Consider the following 22,373-nt stretch of genomic DNA (forward strand, 5'->3'; position numbering starts at 1 on the left):
TTTTTTTCAAATACTTTTTCCATTGAGCTCCAGAGCACGATGCCAGATCTGGGCCGGGGGGGAGGGGGGATGTGCAGGCACATGCTCTATTTTGGGGCCAGGTGCTGCTAATTGAGCAACTTGAGAGTATTTGACATTAGAAATCAGTGCCTCCCCTCTACCCCTTCACATCTCATTGGCCTGCATAAATGGAAGATGCAGACTCAAACACTTACAAATCTTATATAACAAGGGCGATAATGTTTTAAATATAACTTATGGGTAGTTGAGCCACAGTTGGAGAGTAGTATAAATCTGTGGGTGAAAGCCCTCTCATCAGGCCGACGCACAATTTAAATTTTGCTTCAGTATCATGTGGTCCCTGGGGATATGAGTGGGGGGAGGGGTTGTGGTGGTGTGGGGTCCTTTCATTATATTCCAACTGCCACCACCTGTTCAAATATTACCAAACTCAAAGCCAAAAAAATCCCCGCACCTGGTTTAAGCAGGAAGATTTTATTCAATTTCACAGCAAACTCCAGAAAATGTTCCCGAGACTACAGCAAAAGCTAAAAGTAATTTATGCTATTGTTGATGTTTTGAAAAATCATTACGGAAAAACATGGGGCATGATTTTACCACCCCACTGCACCTGGTAATCAGTGCAGTGAGCTGGGAAAATAGCGTGCAAAGCTAAGAATGCGATTTTACCAGCCCGCTGCACCGGTCCAGTGGCATGGTGAGCCGGAAAGCTACCAAAAATCCAGTTTGCGCCCGGCGATGTTCCCAGCCCTGTTTTGTAGGCGGGTCAGCTTTGCGCACATCCCCTGGCTGCTGAATGGCACCCAAGGAATTGCAAATGAAGTTGAGTCTCAACCCCACTAATGTTTCACTGGTTACTTTGTCATCTGTCTGCTGGGCAGGCTCTATGGTTTATTATGAACATTCCATCCCAGGCCCCACTAACAGTAAAAGGCACCAGGGCTGGCAGCTGTTTCCCCAACTAAGGGGTCCCCGCAGGTGTTAACATGGCTCCTCACACTGCATGAACTCTGTCGTGCTCGCTACAATGGCAACCAGTCGCATGGAAGTCACAAGGGTGCTTCTCCACCGTCTATCTGAACTTCCAAGCTATTCCTGGAAGCCACTGCACCAGACATCCAGGTGGGGGCATTCCGTCTATGCTTCAACGGCTCTCATTGAGGACCCCCTCACAGCCATCCTTGTGCTCTCCGTACCCACCGTGACAAGGATGCGGCAATGGTCGGCAGCCCATTGAGATGGCACCAGAATGGTGTTGGGTTGCCTGTGTCCAGACTCATGGGGACATGGGTTGCTGGGAGGGAGTGAGGGGCCCAGGATGGATAACCTTACAGACTGTGTTTCTCTGCTCCCCCCGCAACCTGCCACCACTACCCCCCGCCCCCTCCCCTCTAAATCCCAGAGCATCAATGGATTTCGTGTTAGAGCCAGCGGAACTGACAATTATATTCATTGTTGCTGTGGTGGATGAGGGAGACAACCACCCGCTGCAAGGCCAACCCAGGCTAGAGGCCGCAGCAGGAGGATAGGGGGCTGTCGTCGATCAAGGCTGGGATGCTGCCACCCATCGGCCTGATGAGAGGGCAGAGGATGGCGGAGACGGAAACACAGACTCTTCAGGACCCGCATATCCTTTAATGAGCTGCCAGACGCCATGTCCTGCCACAGACTGTGTCTCAGCAGAGAGACAGAGAAGCACGTGTGCCAGGTCTTCATGAATCTGGCACCTCATGGGGCAGGACACCCGCTTCCTTTGGCAGTGATGGTCATGGTGATCCTCAACCTCTATGCCACCAGGTATTTCCAGGCCTCTAACAGAGACATCTGCGGCATATCCCAGTGCTCTGAACCCAAGTGCATCCATGAGGTGACGGATGTCCTGTACGCCCAGGCAGGCCATACTCTGACATGGGCCGAGCTCAATAGGATGCCTCGGCTGCAGGCTTCACTATCATCGCCGGGATGCCCCATGTGCAGCGGGCTATCGACAGCATGCATATCGTCCTACAGATCCCGTGGGATCGAGGGGTGCCCTTTATTAATCAGAAGTTGTTCCACTCCCTTAACGTCTAGATTGTGTGTGACCACCGGATGGATATCATGCAGGTGTGTACACGTCCCCCCTGGGAAGCGTGCATGATAGCTATATCCTTTGTAGCTCAGACATTCCCAGGATCTTTGAGGACCACCGCAGACTCTGGGACGGCTCGTGGGAGTCAAAGGCTACCTGCTGAGGTCATGGCTGATGCTGCCAATGTGGATGCCTGAGACCGAGGTGGACTCGCCACAATGAGGCCAACAGCGCCTACCGGTCCTTTGTAAAGCAGTGCAATGAGCTGCTGAAGATGTGATGCCACTGCCTGGACCGCTCTGGCAGGGCCCCCTAGTACAGCCCCTGATGGTCTCTCTGGCACAGCACCAGGGAAACACCCTGGAGGAAGAGGAGAAGGACCTGGTGGACATCCCTGAGGAGGAGCCAGAGGATGAAGGATTGTGATGCAGAGCGCGCCTGACGGATCAGCGCGGTTCACCCCATTTCTCTCACCATCATGGCACTTTGAAATTTTGGGGGGAAAATTCCTCCTATGATTCTTGGTTGTTCAACCTAAATAGTTTATTTTCAACAATATATTTGTTTACGTATTTCTCTGACTCGATGGACATTAGCTACGTGATAGTTACTATCTGTGACAAGTTAGCTCAAAACCAGCCACTATTCCAGTTCACATTCGGTCAGGTTTCTAGTTGGATCTATTCCAACCATCTTTCCATCCATCTCTCTCTCTCTCCCTCTCTCCCCTTCCTATTTCTCTCTTGTTTTCTCTCTCCATTGTTCTTACTCTCTCTTGCCTTCCAGATTGCTTCACTTTTTTATTATTTAAATGTTTAATTTGGAAATGCAACACACATGGATGTAATGTGTTGTTATTTTATGTGATGGAGGGTGGGTGGAGAATTCGATCGCATTTTCCTCTTACTACTTCCAGCTCTGTGTGTCCATATATGGAGTGATCTCTGGAGGGAAATGTCCTGTTTGATTCGGACGTGTTCTTGTCAGCAGGTACCTGTGTGCAGTCTGTGAGCACTGTCAGCCTTGAGATGTTAATGCTGCAGTAATACTTATCTCTCTGATATTCTGATCAATGAATATCCCATAGATAATATTACTGAAATTTTAAGTTTATTTATTAGTGTCACAAGTAGGCTTACATTAACATTGCAACGCAGTTACTGTGAAAATTCCCAAGTTACCACATTCCGGCACCTGTTCGGGTACACTAAGGGAGAATTTAGCATTGCCAATGCACCTAACCAGCATGTCTTTCGGACTGTGGGAGGAAACCAGAGGGCCTGGAGGAAAACTACGAGAACATGCAGACTCCGCACAGACAGTGACCCGAGCCGGGAATCAAACCCAGATCCCTGGCGCTGTGAGGCAGCAGTGCTAACCACTGTGCCACCATGCAGGTTTTACCTGAATATCTTCTCGTGGCTGTTTGTGGGAACATATTTTATGCATCTTCCTGCTGGGTTTGCGACATAATAGTGGCAAGTTTGGTGAGATGTGTGGTGGGGCAGTGTGAGCTTTGGATGAGTAGGGGTCTGAGGGATCGGGGGACCTATTCAAACCAGGCTATACCCATCTCTCTCTCGCCTCCTATCTTTTTAAATGAACATTTCAGTGTATAAATGTCAGAAATAAAATATGTTAACTTAAAATGGGAAAATGAGATAAAGAGTGAACCCAATTTCCGTGTGGATCCTTGCAGCTCTACCTGTGAGTTTTGGTGTGAGTTGCTGTGGTGTCTGATGAATGTCCACACATGGTTCTCTTTTCTTTATTTGATCCTATTGATACTGATTCATTGCTTATAACAATTTATTTGCAGTTAAAGATGGAACAGAATGTGCAGGGTTTAAAGTTAAATCTGAAGTACTTGAGTTTCAAAATCTTTTAATGATTTTATGACTCAGCAGGTTTATTGTAATAAACACATTAAAACCTTGGCCAGAATGTTCCAGCCCCACTGTGCCAGCGAGCCATTAAAATATCCGTTCATATTGGTGGAACCAGAAGATCCCACCAGCGCGAGGAGCTGGAAAATTCTGACCCTAGTCTCTAAAATTGCTAGATTTCTGTTGACTATAAATGCTACTGATCATTTTAGGTTGAATTACCTTTGTGCTGAAATACATTTTCAGGGCTGTGGCCCAGTAACAGAACTCATACCTGCCCTTAGCATCATGGAATCCACCATACCCAAGTCTGATATGCTGGAATGGAATTCCCAGAGTACTTTGAGAACATTCTGCACCACCACCCTTGAAATACAAGCTCCTGTTGCGAGGAGATTAAGAGGCCCTTTCACTCACCCACTCATGGGGCGGCACAGTAGCACAGTGGTTAGCACTGCTGCTTCACAGCTCCAGGGACCTGGGTTCGATTCCCGGCTTGGGTCACTGTCTGTGTGGAGTTTGCACATTCTCCTCGTATCTGCATGCGTTTCCTCTGGATGCTTCGGTTTCCTCCCACAGTCCAAAGATGTGCGGGTTAGGTTGATTGGCCATGCTAAAATTGCCCCTTAGTGTCCTGAGATGCGTAGGTTAAAGGGATTAGTGGGTAAAATATGTAGGGATATAGGGGTAGGGCCTGGGTGGGATTGTGGTCGGTGCAAACTCGATGGGCCGAATGGCCTCTTTCTGTACTGTAGGGTTTCTATGATTCTATGATTTCAGACCAGAACTCAATTTGGGCTGAAACCTCATCCAAGTTCTGTCCAAAATTCCCACTAAATGGCAAGGGATCTGACTGATATACAGTCCTTCATGCCAGGAAATTTAGGCCATTACCATTTGGCTTACATGACTTTTTAGCTTCTCTACAAAATCCTATAACCTGAGACACTTGACCTACCTCAACTCACCTGTATATCAATGACAATTTTAACCCAATTATCAGTGGTCAAGTTACAGGAGTCCAGCAAAGGTGAATGTTCAAGTATCGTGTATACGATCCTTTTGTTCAACTTAGATGCACTGTCAATAAAATAAAAAGCAGTTACATTCCTAAGCTGGATAATATTTAAACATGGATAATATTTAAAACCTACTCAATGCCAACAAAAGGTCATCAACTAAACTTTACTCATGTCTCACACATGCAACATGTCATCTTTGACAACAAATATAACTAAAAACTATCTAATTTCTATGCCAATAAACTCTGGTGTGCTTTTCCCTTACAAACCACCAGATAATTCTTCTAGCTATTTGTTGTCTCTTAAATAATTCTCACTTTGAACCTTTTGTCATTTATTATTTATTTCATTTGAGCTTTTATTACTCTGCGACTAAACTATTTCAATGCAGTCCTGGATAATCTCCCACACTCTATTCTCTGTAAACTTGAGGTCATCCTGATGCACATTTCCTTATTTCTGCTAAGTCCCATTCACCTATCAATCCTGTGCTCACTGACCTGCAGTTCCACCTTGATTTTAAAAGTCTCATCTTGTTTTCAAAACCCTCTATGGCCTTGTCTCTCCCTATCTCTGTAATTACCTCCTGCCCAACAATCTTCCAAGATAATCTAATTGTGGCCTCTTGTTTATATTGTTTATATTGCTCGATCATTGGTGGCTGTGCCTTTGGCTGCTGAGGCCTTTTCAACTCTTCTGCCTTAATGATTCACCTATCTTTTGTTACAGATCTTAGATCTTGAAATACAGAGTAGAAATTCAAAATGTTCCAATGGTACCAAACAGCGGGGATAATACAAATCACCTGCAACATGAAATAGATAGGCTAGCAGAATGAGTTGGCAACTGGAAGATAGAACTTAATATAGAGAAGTGTGAGGTACTTTGGCAAAAAGGATAGGATATAGACGTAATGGCACAATTAAAGAGTGTGCAGCAATAGAGTAACTCGATGCATGTACATAGATATTTGAAACTGCAAGATATATAATGAGAGTGGTTGGCAAAGATTATGGGATCTTAGGATTCAGAGGGGGCGATCTTATCTTCTCACCCCGCCGGCCGATGGGCGGAGTGAGCTTGTAAGATTGCGAGAGGGCCGAGGAATCAGAGTCGAGTCCGATTTTGCACCTCCCGCGGTCTTAGCGACACTGGAATGCAGATTTAAATATTACAAGTGAGCCTGGGGCAAAATCGTCTGGGCTCACGCCTCTGTGATATCACTGGGGAAGGGACTCAATGGGGTCCAAACATGATGACCTCGCCAGTAGGACCGGAGGCCACTGAGGCACCCCTCCCTGCCCCCCCCTCCCAGGAGGTCGGATGCGGAGGGGGTACTCCTTGGGCAGTGCCAGCCTGCCAATACCTGGCACCGCCCAACAGGCACTGGCAGTGCCAAGGGGGTGGGGCCTGAAGGGGGCTATATGGAAAGGAGGCGGGGCCTGAGGGGATGGACCAATTGTGGGGGGTCCACTACTATTCTGCAGCAGCAATGGGTGGGGGGTGGGGGGAGGGGGGGAGTCCGCTGCCACTCTGCAGGAGCGATCATGGAGTGGGAAGGTACTGCTGCCACTCTGCAACAGCACTTGGGGAGGTCGCTGCCACTCTATGACCGGTGGTCGGCCAGTCCATGAGAGGGGTGGGGGCGGTTTCGGCCACAATCAGTCTGTGCAGGCGTGGGGGAATTGGACAGCCTGTACGGGGCAGGGGAGGGGTGGTTGGCAATCAGTCTGGGTGGGGGGGATTGGCCACGGAGCCCTGCGGTAGCAGGGGTACGAAGGCCAGAAGTAGCTGGGGGAGACAGTGACTGTCACACACAGTCTGTCTGTGTCAGTCAGTCTGACTGTTCCACATGAGCATGCGCAATTGCACCCTCTGCTACTATCTGCCAGCTTTTGGGTGAGCTCGGCCCGGCCCACTCCCCCTGCTGGCAGGAAACAAGTTTGGCTTCATTTTTCTTGCAAGTCAGGTAAGATTCGATTTTTAACTCTCCCAAAAAAAGGCGCGAATTTCTCCCATTTTCACGCACGTTTGGCACTCAAACTTTTTTTTTGCTAAGATCGCCCCCAGAAATAGGGCCATTGAACTCAAAAACAGAGAAATTATACTGAACCTTTATAAAACTTTGTTTGGGCCACAACTAGATTATTCCATCCAATTCTGGTTACCACACTTTTGGAAGAATATAAGAGTCTTTTGGGCAGATGGCTGCTCTATTGTGATTGACAGCCTTTCCCCCCTGCCCTTCTGTCTCCGCAGTGCCAGTTGTGATGATGGACCCATTCAGTGCCCAATTGCTGACTGCCCACTCACTCTTACTTGTGCTGCTCCAAGGGAATTTCCTTACCAAGTGCCAAGCATCCCTTTTCCCACTTACCTCTGATGAGGTTGGGGTTATTCCCTGGGGCAGCCATGACTCACTTCCCACTCTGTACCCACTTCCCACTCTGTACCCACTTCCCTTCAGCTGGTCAATAACAGCACATGAAATCCACACCTCCCCCCACCTCAAAATCTGAGCCTGCCCCCAAATAATGCCTCAATGAGTTTTAACTAGCCTCAATTGGGAGGTCATAGAAGAGTCATAGAATCCTTACAGTGCAGAAGTAGGCCAATTAGGCCCATCGAGTCTGCACCGACAACAATCCCACCTAGGCCCTATCCCCGTAACCCCACATATTTACCCCTCTAACCCCTCTAACCTATGCATCCTGGGACACTGAGGGGCAATTTAACATGGCCAATCAACCTAAACCGCACATCTTTGGACTGTGGGAGGAAACCAGAGAACCCGGAAGGAACCCACATAGACATGGGGAAAACATGCAAACTCCACACAGACAGTGACCCAAGCCGGGAATCAATCCCAGGTCCCTGGCGCTGTGAGGCAGCAGTGCTAACCACTGTGCCACCATGCCACCGGTGGATGGGATTGCTATCCTGTCCTCCTCTCACCCTAGCAAGCAGTGCCATAGTTAGGAAAAACATATTGAAACTTGGATGCCAGCCAACGCTGATATTTTCGGACAACAGCCACCTTCCTCTCTTCTCACTCCCACTCCCACCCTCCATTCTGTTGCAAACATCAGTGGCAGACTGAAAACTCAGCAGTTATATTTAGTATATGCAGAGTTTGATAACAGTCAGGAAAGAATAATTACTCACGGAAGAACAAAAGTGTTTTCTGATGAGTCACAGAAGCTGTAAAGTTTGGTTTCTCGAGCATAATCTTCATCATGCAGGATTGTCATTTTTCGTAGGGTTTTCACAAGAGCATTTGATTTTGGTACAAGGACTAAAAACAAAGAAAACTAAATAAAATATATATTTGTCATCAAAACAACAATCAAACTTGCTTCTTTTATGGTATTTGCTTTTGGCAGCATTGCAATAATTATTATCTATCAGTGCACACAGAAGTGTTTGGTTTTGGAATTGCCACATTTATTCACTCTAAATTTACTTCTATGAAATACAAGATTATTAAATAACTTGTAAATAACGAACAAGTCTTGTAATTTTCAAGGAGCTTTCAATCCAAATAGTATTTGAAATCTACAAACTAAAGCTCCCTTAAAGAGCATATTAGTTGCAATGTTCAGCTGTTTCCCACACATTGGCCAGGATTTTCTGTGAAACGCTGTGATAGCCCCCACGAGGTCTATGGGGAATCACTGATTGATCTCCCTGTGGGTCTCATTGTGTATGAGTTCCCCTGGTAACAGGCAATGGCCTGCCCAGCTGAGACTCCTTATCTGAACTTTTTATAAGGCAGGTCCAGGACTGGGCCTGCTGAATAGTAGTCCCAGGCAGGGACTAGTGTATGTACACCACAGTAATGGTTTTACTTTGCATGCTGCAATAAACTATATTTCTTTCCAGTTGCACTTCCTGAGTCATTACATTGGCGACAAGGAACAAGAAAAGTTTCAGACTTTCCAACGAGTCTGATAAGGCAGTGACTCGAAGATATTGAAAATGGGAAACTAATGTTGCGGGTGCAGAGGATTGGCTCTAGTACGCTAAAATAATGAGATATTTCTTCCAGGAAAACGGGATAGAAGGGGACAACCAGCAAAAAGTCATCCTCTTCACCAGTTCTGGGGCCCCGACTTTCAGCATCATAAAACGTTTAACCTACCCGGCAGCCCCGGATTCAAAATCTTTTGATGAATTGGTCGAAATGGTATCTGACCACTACAATCCTAAAATGTCTGTTATATTGCAATGCTGTGGAGATGCCGGCGTTGGACTGGGGTAAACACAGTAAGAAGTTTAACAACACCAGGTTAAAGTCCAACAGGTTTATTTGGTAGCAAAAGCCACACAAGCTTTCGAAGCTCTAAGCCCCTTCTTCAGGTGAGTGGGAATTCTGTTCACAAACAGAGTTTATAAAGACACAGACTCAATTTACATGAATAATGGTTGGAATGCGAATACTTACAACTAATCAAGTCTTTAAGAAACAAAACAATGGGAGTGGAGAGAGCATCAAGACAGGCTAAAAAGATGTGTATTGTCTCCAGACAAGACAGCCAGTGAAACTCTGCAGGTCCACGCAACTGTGGGCGTTACAAATAGTGTGACATGAACCCAATATCCCGGTTGAGGCCGTCCGCGTGTGTGCGGAACTTGGCTATCAGTTTCTGCTCAGCGACTCTGCGCTGTCGTGTGTCGCGAAGGCCGCCTCGGAGAACGCTTACCCGAATATCAGAGGCCGAATGCCCGTGACCGCTGAAGTGCTCCCCAACAGGAAGAGAACAGTCTTGCCTGGTGATTGTCGAGCGGTGTTCATTCATCCGTTGTCGCAGCGTCTGCATAGTTTCCCCAATGTACCATGCCTCGGGACATCCTTTCTTGCAGCGTATCAGGTAGACAACGTTGGCCGAGTTGCAAGAGTATGTACCGTGTACCTGGTGGATGGTGTTCTCACGTGAGATGATGGCATCTGTGTCGATGATCCGGCACGTCTTGCAGAGGTTGCTGTGGCAGGGTTGTGTGGTGTCTTGGTCACTGTTCTCCTGAAGGCTGGGTAGTTTGCTGCGGACAATGGTCTGTTTGAGGTTGTGCGGTTGTTTGAAGGCAAGAAGTGGGGGTGTGGGGATGGCCTTGGCGAGATGTTCGTCTTCATCAATGACATGTTGAAGGCTCCGGAGGAGATGCCGTAGCTTCTCCGCTCCGGGGAAGTACTGGACGACGAAGGGTACTCTGTCCACTGTGTCCCGTGTTTGTCTTCTGAGGAGGTCGGTGCGGTTTTTCGCTGTGGCTCATTGGAACTGTTGATCAATGAGTCTAGCGCCATATCCTGTTCTTATGAGGGCACCTTTCAGCGTCTGGAGGTGTCTGTTGCGATCCTCCTCATCCGAGCAGATCCTGTGTATACGGAGGGCTTGTCCGTAGGGGATGGCTTCTTTAACGTGTTTAGGGTGGAAGCTGGAGAAGTGGAGCATCGTGAGGTTATCCGTGGGCTTGCGGTACAGTGAGGTGCTGAGGTGACCGTCCTTAATGGAGATGCGCGTGTCCAAGAATGCAACCGATTCCGGAGAGTAGTCTATGGTGAGCCTGATGGTGGGATGGAACTTGTTGATGTCATCATAGAGTTGTTTCAGTGATTGTTCACCATGAGTCCAAAGGAAGAAAATGTCATCGATGTATCTAGTGTATAGCATCGGTTGAAGGTCCCGTGCGGTGAAGAAGTCTTGTTCGAACCTGTGCATGAAGATGTTGGCATATTGAGGTGCAAATTTGGTCCCCATGGCTGTTCCGTGTGTCTGGATGAAGAACTGGTTGTTGAAGGTGAAGATATTGTGGTCCAGGATGAAGCGGATGAGATGTAAAGTTGCATCTGGAAACTGGCAGTTGTTGGCGCTGAGCACTGAGGCCGTTGCAGCAATGCCATCGTCATGGGGGATGCTGGTGTAGAGTGCCGAGACATCCATTGTGACGAGGAGCGCTCCTGGTTCAACTGCTCCATGTGTGCCGAGTTTCTGTAGGAAGTCCGTCGTGTCGCGACAAAAGCTGGGGGTTCTTTGTACAATGGGTTTCAGGATGCCCTCGACATAGCCGGAGAGGTTCTCGCACAGGGTCCCATTGCCCAATACGATGGGACGGCCGGGTGTGTTTGCCTTGTGTATCTTCGGGAGGCAGTAGAGATCTCCAACGCGGGGAGTACGTGGGATGAGAGCACGGAGGGTGTTCTGAAGGTCCGGATCAAAGGTCTTGATCAGAGTGTTGAGTTGACGGGTGTGTTCTTTGGTCGTGTTGTGTTTCTTAAAGACTTGATTAGTTGTAAGTATTCGCATTCCAACCATTATTCATGTAAATTGAGTCTGTGTCTTTATAAACTCTGTTTGTGAACAGAATTCCCACTCACCTGAAGAAGGGGCTTAGAGCTTCGAAAGCTTGTGTGGCTTTTGCTACCAAATAAACCTGTTGGACTTTAACCTGGTGTTGTTAAACTTCTTACTATATTGCAATGCTACAGGTTTAATACAGCAAATAGACAGTCACTGAATTCTTGACCAGACTGCGAAAATTGACAGAACACTGAGTATAGGTCAGTACTTCTGGGAATGTTAAGGGGTTGTTTAGTATGTAGAATTAATACTATTGCGACCCAAAGGAAGCTACTGACTGAACCAACTTTGGGTCTCAAGAAAGCCATAGAACTGGCCCTTCCCACAAAAATACAGATAAAGGGGCCCAGTAGCTACAGGGCTCCATAAACAGTAACATCCTCAGCCTTGGGTGACCCCATACGGCAGAACCAAGTCCCCCGCGTATAACACTTGTGTCTTCCATTTGCTGCCGAGAAGGACATTAGGAGTCGGAGGCTGCAAGATTCCAGAATTAGACAGGAATTCTCTCCACAATCCAGTGAAGAGCAAGTACATCCATGCTGCACTTGTAGTCATAGAGACTGCCCTAGAAAAGGCAACCGAAACAGGCAAAACACGCACCGCCCAGGCTGAAGGGCAAACTCACCTCAGGACTAGGCTTCACGAATAAACCAGCCCGAGAATGTGGAATTGATGTAGCTAAATTGCATCATCGCACCCAAAGTGGCTCCAATCAAGATTAAATGTGGATGAGCACCAATACAGCACAATTGAATGAGTCTGTGAGTAGAACATTTATTCCCAGACTAAAGTTTCTGGTAACCAGTACAATTCCTTCTGACTGATCAGTATTAATATCTTCCCTTCCAAACCTCTATGCCATTTATCATTTCAAAACCCGGTTACCATCGACCCACTCCTTTAGGTCTTGGCCAGCCCAATCAGTAGTGATGCCACGGAGCCACACTTGGTGATGGACATCGAAGTATCCCACCCAGACTATATTCTTTGCCCTTACCACCTCCAGTGCTTCTAGCAAGTGGAATTCAACATGGAGGACTACTGATTAATCAGCTCAGGGAGAGGTGGGGTGGGGTGCAGGATTAGCAGGAGGTTTCCTTGCCCACATTTGACCAGTTGAGGACCAGTGGTATCGTGGTGGTGGAGCATACCCAACTGTTGCTCTGGCATCTCCTCAGACAAGATACTGAAAGGACTACAGATCACAAACTCACTCAGGTCAACCTATAACACAGACTACGCTAAGAGACTTTGCCGTCGCACCTCTCTCACACTCCTCAACCACCTCATACACCAGCTGTACAGCAAATACCACATCCTGGAAACCAAGATAAAGTCCATATTCTCAACTTGCACTCAGGACGCAGACCAGCTGCGAAACACTGCCAAGCAGACGAGACAAAGGAACTGCTCACCAGGAACAGGAAACTTGAGAAACTCAGCATCACCACCAGCAGCAACCTAGCCTCCTCCGGCACCACAGTAGAAAACAGTACCACTACAGGGAAGTCCATTGTCAACTTGTCAGACTACACATTTCAACCAGATGAAATCAAAGTTCTCAGCCGAGGGCTCAATTTCTGCCCCACCAGCAAAATGGATCCCATCAGTCTCGCAGCGGACACAGAGGAATTCATCAGGCAAATGAGGCTGCGGGGGTTCTTCCACAAACCCCAAGAGGCCAACAGTGAACACAATGAGACAGCCAATGAACCGGGACAGCCGACAGGGAGATCCGTGGTGCAGCAACCGAAGAGGAAAGAGTCGAATTGGACTCCTCCGGCAGGCCGCTGTCCTCAACTCGACATGTATGCCCAAGCCGTCAGGAGGTGCGTCAATGCCAGATTCATCAGCTGCATTCACAAGACAGCCCCAAACGTCACCCAAGCACAACGTAACGCCATCCGCGCTCTCAAGATCAACTGCAACATTGTCATCAACCAGCAGACAAAGGAGGGGCCACCATCATACTGAGCAGAACGGATTACTGCAAAGAAATGTACCGACAACTGAACAACGAGGAACATTACAGACAGTTACCTGCAGATCCGACCAAAGAACACACCCGTCAACTCAACAGACTGATCAAGATCTTTGATCCGGACCTTCAGAGCGCCCTCCTACTCTCATCCCACGTACTCCCCGCGTTGGAGATCTCTACTGCCTCCCGACGATACACAAGGCCAACACACCCGGCCGTCCCATCGTATCAGGCAATGGGACCCTGTGCGAGAACTTCTCCGGCTGCGTCGAGGGCATCCTGAAACCCATTGTACAAAGAACCCCCAGCTTTTGTCGCGACACTGGACTTCCAACAAAAAATCAGCACACATGGAGCAGTTGAACCAGGAGCACTCCTCGTCACAATGGATGTCTCGGCACTCTACACCAGCATCCCCCGTGACATTGCTGCAACTGCCTCAGTGCTCAACGCCGACAACTGCCAATCTCCAGATGCAATTTTACAACTCATCCGCTTCATCCTGGACCACAATGTCTTCACCTTCAACAACCAGTTCTTCATTCAGACACATGGAACAGTGGGGACCAAATTCGCACCTCAATATGCCAACATCTTCATACACAGGTTTGAACAAGACCTCTTCACTGCACAGGACCTTCAACCGATGCTATACACTAGATACATCGATGACATTTTCTTCCTTTGGACTCATGGAGAACAATCACTGAAACAACTATATGATGACATCAATAAGTTCTATCCCACCATCAGACTCACCGTGGACTACTCTCCAGAATCATTCTTGGACACACGCATCTCCATCAAGGATGGTCACCTCAGCACTTCACTGTACCGCAAGCCCACAGATCACCTCACGATGCTCCACTTCTCCAGCTTCCACCCTAAACACGTTAAAGAAGCCATTCCCTACGGACAAGCCCTCCGTATACACAGGATCTGCTCAAATGAGGAGGATCGCAACAGACACCTCCAGAAGCTGAAAGATGCCCTCATAGGAACAGGATATGGTGCTCGACTCATCGATCGACAGTTCCGATGCGCTACAGCAAAAAACCGCACCGACCTTCTCAGAAGACAAACACGGGACACCGGACAGAGTATCCTTCATCGTCCAGTACTTCCCCGGAGCGGAGAAGCTACGACATCTTCTCCGGAGCCTTCAACATGTCATCGATGAAGACGAACATCTCGCCAAGGCCGTCCCCACACCCCCACTTCTTGCCTTCAAACAACCGCACAACCTCAAACAGACCATTGTCCGCAGCAAACTACCCAACCTTCAGGAGAACAGTGACCACGACACCACACAACCTTGCCACAGCAACCTCTGCAAGACGTGCCTGATCATCAACACAGATGCCATCATCTTACGTGAGAACACCATCCACCAGGGTACACGGTACATACTCTTGCAACTCGGCCAACGTTGTCTTCCTGATACGTTGCAGGAAAGGATGTCCCGAGGCATAGTACATTGGGGAGATCACGCAGACGCTACGACAACGGATGAATGAACATTGCTCGACAATCACCAGGCAGGAGTGTTCTCTTCCTATTGGGGAACCCTTCAGCAGTCATGGCCATTCAGCCTCTGATCTTCGGGTAAGAGTTCTCCAAGGCGGCCTTCACGACACATGACCATGCAGAATCGCCGAGCAGAGACTGATAGCCAAGTTCCGCACACATGAGGACGGTCTCAATCGGGATCTTGGGTTCATGTCACACTATCTGTAACCCCCAAGACTTGCCTGGGCTTGCAAAATTTCAGTTTCACTAACTGTCCCGGCTGGAGACAATACACATCTCTTTAACCTGTGCTTAACCCTCTCTCCACTCACATTGTCTGTACCTTTAAGACTTGATTGCCTGTAAAGACTCGCATTCCAACCATTATCTTGTAAATTAAGTTTGTGTCTTTATATGCCCTGTTTGTGAACATGACTCCCACTCACCTGATGAAGGAGCAACGCTCCGAAAGCTTCTGGCTTGTGCTACCAAATAAACCTGTTGGACTTTAACCTGGTGTTGTGAGATTTCTTACTGTGCCTCCTCTTCCAACAGGCAACAGTCCCCCAAGTGGCAAATGAACAGTTTGTAAAATAAAACAGCCTCCACTGATCTATTCAGTACTTACTGCCAGCCTGAAAGAAGAAAAAGACTCAATTGCTAATAGTTGCCCATTGGAAACAAGACAAAATCTCCAAGCTCAACGTAACATTGAGTTCAGCTGAAGGACCAAAAACAGTGATGACACGGATGACAGAGTGAATCAGGTAGCGAAAGTACCCCGTGACGCATGCTCCAAACTGCAATCATCCCTCACAGTCACCTTTTTTGGAGAGTGGTGAGTTGCGCACCGGTTTTGGGGGGGGGAACAGGAGCCTAAACATGCCCGTGAGTCCTGCTGCAGAGCGCTCGGGCACTGTTCCACAAGGGTGCTGTGATCTCACTGGGCAACCTCCCCACCCCATCGGTGGCATGTTCCTCCACCCATTCCCCGACATGGGTAATCGGCATCGGAGCCCTTCCAATAGGTCCCCTTTTCATGATCCACCCCTGCACGAACCCCATGCATAGCTCCCCTGTCATAGGCCCCATTCAGGTCCTACCTCCTCGGCACTGTCTTTGGCACACTGGCGCTGCTGAGGTGTCTGGTGGCCATGGCCAGGGTGTCCAGTGGCCACTGCCAGGGAGTCCGGTGGGTGTCCTCCTGGAGAGTAGAGAGATATTCTGAACACTCTCCTACAAGCAGAATCAAAGGTGGTGCCACGGGTGGATATTCGACCTATAAAATGTTGCATACTGAGATTCTAGCTACGCTAAAGACTAATGATTAAAAATTCAGAAATAAAATACCTAAAAAATAAATATTTTTTGCTTAAAAAGCATAGGATTTTGGGGACTCAAATGATTAATATAAAGGAAAGTAACATAATAGTAGTTTTAAAAATGATATGACCAACACATTTTATTGGAGCTCCTGCTCTTCAAACTTTCTGACTACCCCATTGTTGAGGACGTCCAGGGCAACTTCCTCCTCACTATGTACCACTGTGCCATCACCTCTACTGGGTCTGTCCTGCCATGAGACCCAGGGGTAGTGATGGTGGTGTCTGGATGTGGAAGGGGATGCCTAACCAGCTAATAAGATTCATAGGCAGAATGCAGTATTTCAGAGGACAAGAGATTAGTAAGGAATTAAATGATTCTTAAGACAAGCTAACACAAACAGTTTACACATATGTGAATGCAGTGAGACAATCAAAACAAGTAGTTATGATTTCAAAACATATATGCTGATATTTTATGATATTCTATGATATTTTAAAGGTAATGTTCACTTTAGTCAAGCATGGTTATAGAAAGGCATTGGGTAAATGTCAATAGATTAAAACCAGCGAATTACTGCAGATTCTGGAATCTGAAACCAAAAGAGAAAATGCTGGAACATCTCAGCAGGTCTGGCAGCATCTGTAAGGAGAGAAAAGAGCTGATGCTTTGAGTCCAGATGACCCTTTGTCAAAACTCTGTTTAAAACCAGATGTCTGGGAACCGGTTAGTCAGTGGTAGCTTTATCGGGAGGATTCCTGTCAGGGAACGTATTTTGCAACATGAATGAATCGATGCATTCACTGCCCAGACACAAGGATAGATATAGAACATAGAACATAGAACATAGAACATAGAAAGCCACAGCACAAACAGGCCCTTCGGCCCACAAGTTGCGCCGATCACATCCCCACCTCTAGGCCTATCTATAGCCCTCAATCCCATTAAATCCCATGTACTCATCCAGAAGTCTCTTAAAAGACCCCAACGAGTTTGCCTCCACCACCACCGACGTCAGCCGATTCCACTCACCCACCACCCTCTGAGTGAAAAACTTACCCCTGACATCCCCCCTGTACCTACCCCCCAGCACCTTAAACCTGTGTCCTCTCGTAGCAACCATTTCAGCCCTTGGAAATAGCCTCTGAGAGTCCACCCTATCCAGACCCCTCAACATCTTGTAAACCTCTATCAGGTCACCTCTCATCCTTCGTCTCTCCAGGGAGAAGAGACCAAGCTCCCTCAACCTATCCTCATAAGGCATGCCCCCCAATCCAGGCAACATCCTTGTAAATCTCCTCTGCACCCTTTCAATGGCTTCAACATCTTTCCTGTAATGAGGTGACCAGAACTGCGCGCAGTACTCCAAGTGGGGTCTAACCAGGGTCCTATAAAGCTGCAGCATTATCTCCCGACTCCTAAACTCAATCCCTCGATTAATGAAGGCCAGTACGCCATACGCCTTCTTGACCGCATCCTCCACCTGCGAGGCCGATTTAAGAGTCCTATGGACCCGGACCCCAAGGTCCTTCTGATCCTCTACACTGCTAAGAATGGTACCCTTCATTTTATACTGCTGCTTCATCCCATTGGATCTGCCAAAATGGATCACTACACACTTATCCGGGTTGAAGTCCATCTGCCACTTCTCCGCCCAGTCTTGCATTCTATCTATGTCTCGCTGCAACTTCTGACATCCCTCCAAACTATCCACAACACCACCTACCTTGGTGTCGTCAGCAAACTTACCAACCCATCCCTCCACTTCCTCATCCAGGTCATTTATGAAAATGACAAACAGCAAGGGTCCCAGAACAGATCCCTGGGGCACTCCACTGGTCACTGACCTCCATGCAGAGAAAGACCCCTCCACAGCCACTCTCTGCCTTCTGCAGGCAAGCCAGTTCTGGATCCACAAGGCAACAGCCCCTTGGATCCCATGCCCTCTCACTTTCTCAAGAAGTCTTGCATGGGGGACCTTATCGAACGCTTTGCTGAAGTCCATATAGACCACATCCACCGCTCTTCCTTCGTCAATGTGCTTGGTCACATTTTCAAAGAACTCAACCAGGCTCGTAAGGCACGACCTGCCCCTGACAAAGCCGTGCTGACTACTTTTGATCATACTAAACTTCTCTAGATGATCATAAATCCTGTCTCTCAGGATCCTCTCCATCAACTTACCAACCACTGAGGTTAGACTCACCGGTCGGTAATTTCCCGGGCTGTCCCTGTTCCCTTTCTTGAATATAGGGACCACATCCGCAATCCTCCAATCCTCCGGAACCTCTCCCGTCTCCATCGACGATGCAAAGATCATCGCCAAAGGCTCCGCAATCTCCTCCCTCGCCTCCCACAGTAACCTGGGGTACATCCCATCCGGTCCCGGCGACTTACCAACCTTGATGCCATTCAATAGTTCCAACACATCCTCTTTCTTTATGTCCACATGCTCGATCCTTTCTGTCCTCCGCAATCCAGCAGTACAACCACCCAGATCCCTTTCCACCGTGAATACCGAGGTAAAGTATTCATTAAGCAGCTCCGCCATTTCTAACGGTTCCGCACAAACTTTTCCCCCTTCACCTTTTAAGGGTCCTATGCCTTCACATCTCATCCTTTTACTCTTGACATATTTGTAGAAAGCCTTGGGATTCTCCTTAATCTTACCCGCCAAGGTCTTCTCATGACCCCTTCTCGCTCTCCTAATTTCCTTCTTAAGCTCCTTCCTACATCGCGTATACTCCTCTAAATCCTTAACACCTCCTAGCTCTCTGAACCTTCTGTACGCCTCTCTTTTCTTATTCACCAGGTTCATCACAACCTTCGTGCACCACGGTTCCCGTACCCTACCAACACCCCCCTGTCTCATCGGAACGTTGTCATGCAGAGCTCCAGACAAACATTCCTTGAAAATCCTCCACTTTCCTTCGGTACTTTTCCCCAAGAATGCCTCCTTCCAATTTACCCGTCTAATTTCCTCCCTGATGACACTGTATTTCCCTTTACTCCAGAGAAACACTTTCCTAGCCTGCCTGACCCTATCTCTTTCCAATGCTATCGTGAAGGAGATAGAATTATGATCGCTATCCCCAAGATGCTCACCCACCGAGAGATCCTCCACCTGTCCAGGTTCATTAGCCAGCACCAGATCAAGAACAGCCTCTCCTCTAGTAGGCTTATCCACATACTGTGTCAGGAAACTCTCCTGGACACACCTAACAAACTCCTCTCCATCCAAACCCCTAGCCCTAGGGATATTCCAATCTATGTTTGGGAAATTAAAATCTCCCATCACGACAACTCTGTTATTCCTACATCTCTCCAGGATCTGTTTCCCCATCTGCTCCTCAACATCTCTGTTACTATTGGGCGGCCTATAGAAAACACCCAGCAAAGTTACCGACCCCTTCCTGTTCCTAACCTCCACCCACAGAGATTCCGTAGTCAGTCCCTCCACGGCGTCCACCTTCTCTACAGCCGTGACACTATCCCTGATCAACAGTGCCACTCCCCCCCCTCTCTTGCCTCCCTCCCTGTCCTTCCTGAAACATCTAAAACCCGGCACCTGAAGCACCCAGTCCTGTCCCTGAGACATCCAAGTCTCCGTAATGGCCACCACATCACAATTCGAAGCAGCAATCCACGCTCCAAGCTCATCCACTTTATTCACTACACTCCTGGCATTAAAATAGACACATCTCAGACCTTCAGCCTGAGCACTTCCCTTCTCCCTCACTCGTCTAACCTCCCTCTTACCCTGTCTACATTCCTTATCTATTTGCGAGCTAACCTCCTCGCTCTCAGTCCCCTCATTTCGATTCCCTCCCCCCAACCTTTCTAGTTTAAAGTCTCACCAGTAGCCTTAGCCAACCTTCCCGCCAGGATATTGGTCCCCCTGGGATTCAAGTGCCACCCGTCTATAGAATTATGATCGCTATCCCCAAGATGCTCACCCACCGAGAGATCCTCCACCTGTCCAGGTTCATTAGCCAGCTATCCCCAAGATGCTCACCCACCGAGAGATATGTCCTTGGATGCAGGAACATGTCGATCCAACTTGGCAGTGAGCCGGTGGGAATGTTCATTTTGACCTTACGATGACGTCTGCCATTACCAGGTTACAGGGAAATAGAGCCAAGAAGGGAAATGATGTCTGAACTAAGTTGGACGAATAAGATGCTATTAAGTATCATTTGGTTGGCTGAGATGCTTGACAGAGATTTGTATTGATGTATGATTACCAAAGGAAATTTATTTTAAGCTAATGAAAGGCGAATTATTGATTAGAAAAAACTATAGTTAATTTGTATTTGACTGCGTACTTCAGATCTTTCAGAGAGGTTCTGTCGCTCTATTCCCAGAGCTACTTAACCCTTCGTGAGTCTCCGGTCGGCTGTATGTTTGTTTGTTTTATGTGGACAAGGCTGAGTTTGCCATTGTTGTTTCTGGTGCCTAGGTTGATATTGGGTGGTCTGTCCGGTTTAATTCCTTATAGATTATCAGTTTGATACAACTGAGGGGCTTGCCAAGCCATTTCAAGGACATTTAAGAGTCAAATCACAGGTAGGCCAGGCCAGATAAGGTTGGCAGATTTTCTTTCCTCGAGGACATTAATGAACAAGATGGGTTTTTACAATAAACCATGTCGTATTGGACAATTACAAATCTTTTATTGATTCAACTCAGATTGTGGTGGGGTTTGAACCCAGGTCCCCAGAGGATTACTCTGGTTCTACTGGATTACAAGTCCAGTGACAATACCACCACACTACCAGAACAATCCAAAGATTTTATTACTTTGAAGTCCTACCCATTACTCTCTTTTCTAGCTCCCTAAAATTGACCTGCAAGACTTCATATCTCATTTACATTGGGCCCAATATATTTAATGAACTCCCCTTCAATGTGCTCTGCAGACATTCAGTGACATCCTTCATCCTGGCATCAGGGAGATAACATAACAACCTGGAAAAACATGTGGCCATGAAACACATGCCAGTTACCCTAAATATTGAATCCACCATTATTCCTGCTTTCCCATCTTCATCCACCTTCCACCCCCCACTGAGTCACCTGTGGAGCAGAACCAAAAGATCTGAATGCCAGTTCAGTCCAGAACAGGGTGCCCAGATATGGTAAAGGTACTCTTGGTTCCAGGGCATATAATTAGATAACAGGTGTCTACCATCTACAACTATCTATACTGACAACCAGATCCACTTTGGATTTCATATCGAATATCAGATGTTTTGGGGATAGAACGCGTCTCAAGGTTGAGATCATGCAATTAAGCCCCTGAAGGATGACTCGAACATATTATAATGTTTGCAGATCAAGTGGTGGATGTGGTCTTGTCTTGAGCACTATGCCTGACTCACCATTATCCTGATATTCCATGGTCATGGTCCCTCCAGTATCTATCACCAGAACATGAGCCTCATTTCGGTTGTCCGCCAACCGGCGTTGGCGTTTCTGTTCCTGAACGGTGACCACTCGGGGCACATTGGATCCATTGCGGGTAGAAGAGTTCTCCGAGTCCAGCAGGTCGAGTCTGGTGTTGGACAGCGCGCTGGAGAGCGACGAAATGCTGCAACTGGAATAGGAACTGGGGACAGTGAACTTCTCCGCCATCAGAACAAAGGCAAAGTGAGAAACCAGAAGCAAAAGGAGGCGGTGTAGACAGAGCCAATCAGACCATATCCTTCGGCAATAGACATTCAGTAACACCCCTTCTCTAATATACATCGTGACTTCAATCTTAGGGCTAAGGGTCATAGTCTTAAAATTAGAAACGAAAGCAAAAATTCTGGAACAACTCAACAGGTCGAGCAGTAACTGTAGAGAGAAAAAGAGTTAATGTTTGGAGTAGGTATGACTCTTCTTCCAAAAGGACTCCAAACGTTAACTCTATTTCTCTCTTCACAGATGCTGGTAGACAGCCTGAGCTTATCCAACATTTCCTGTTTTATTTCAGATTTCCAGCATCCACAGTATTTTGCATTTACTTAAACGTTAACTTTTTTAAATCTCTCCACAGATGTTGCCAGACCTGCTAAGTATTTACAGCATTTTAACTTTTCCAGCATCCACAGTATCTCACTTTAAACCTAAAAATTAGAGCTATTAAGTCTTTCAGGAGTGAAATTAAGAATTAGTTCCATGCACAAAGGTTGGTAGAAGTTTGGAATTCTTGTCCAC

General features: G+C 47.5%; 1 protein-coding gene across 1 annotated transcript in view; it reads right to left on the reverse strand.

Annotated features, from left to right (window-relative positions):
- Window positions 1-21,880, reverse strand: part of aspg (asparaginase homolog (S. cerevisiae)) — an 80,818-nt gene extending 58,938 nt beyond the window's left edge. The window contains exons 1-3 of the mRNA XM_078234058.1: window positions 21,554-21,880; window positions 8,166-8,295; window positions 4,947-5,058 (exon numbers count right to left, since the gene is read on the reverse strand). Of these exons, the coding sequence (XP_078090184.1) occupies window positions 4,947-5,058; window positions 8,166-8,295; window positions 21,554-21,806 (495 nt within the window). The 5' untranslated portion in view covers window positions 21,807-21,880. The remainder of the gene's footprint in view (window positions 1-4,946; window positions 5,059-8,165; window positions 8,296-21,553) is intronic.
- Window positions 21,881-22,373: the final 493 nt, after the last annotated feature.

Source organism: Mustelus asterias, chromosome 18, assembly GCF_964213995.1.
Source record: "Mustelus asterias chromosome 18, sMusAst1.hap1.1, whole genome shotgun sequence".
Lineage (NCBI taxonomy): Eukaryota > Metazoa > Chordata > Chondrichthyes > Carcharhiniformes > Triakidae > Mustelus > Mustelus asterias.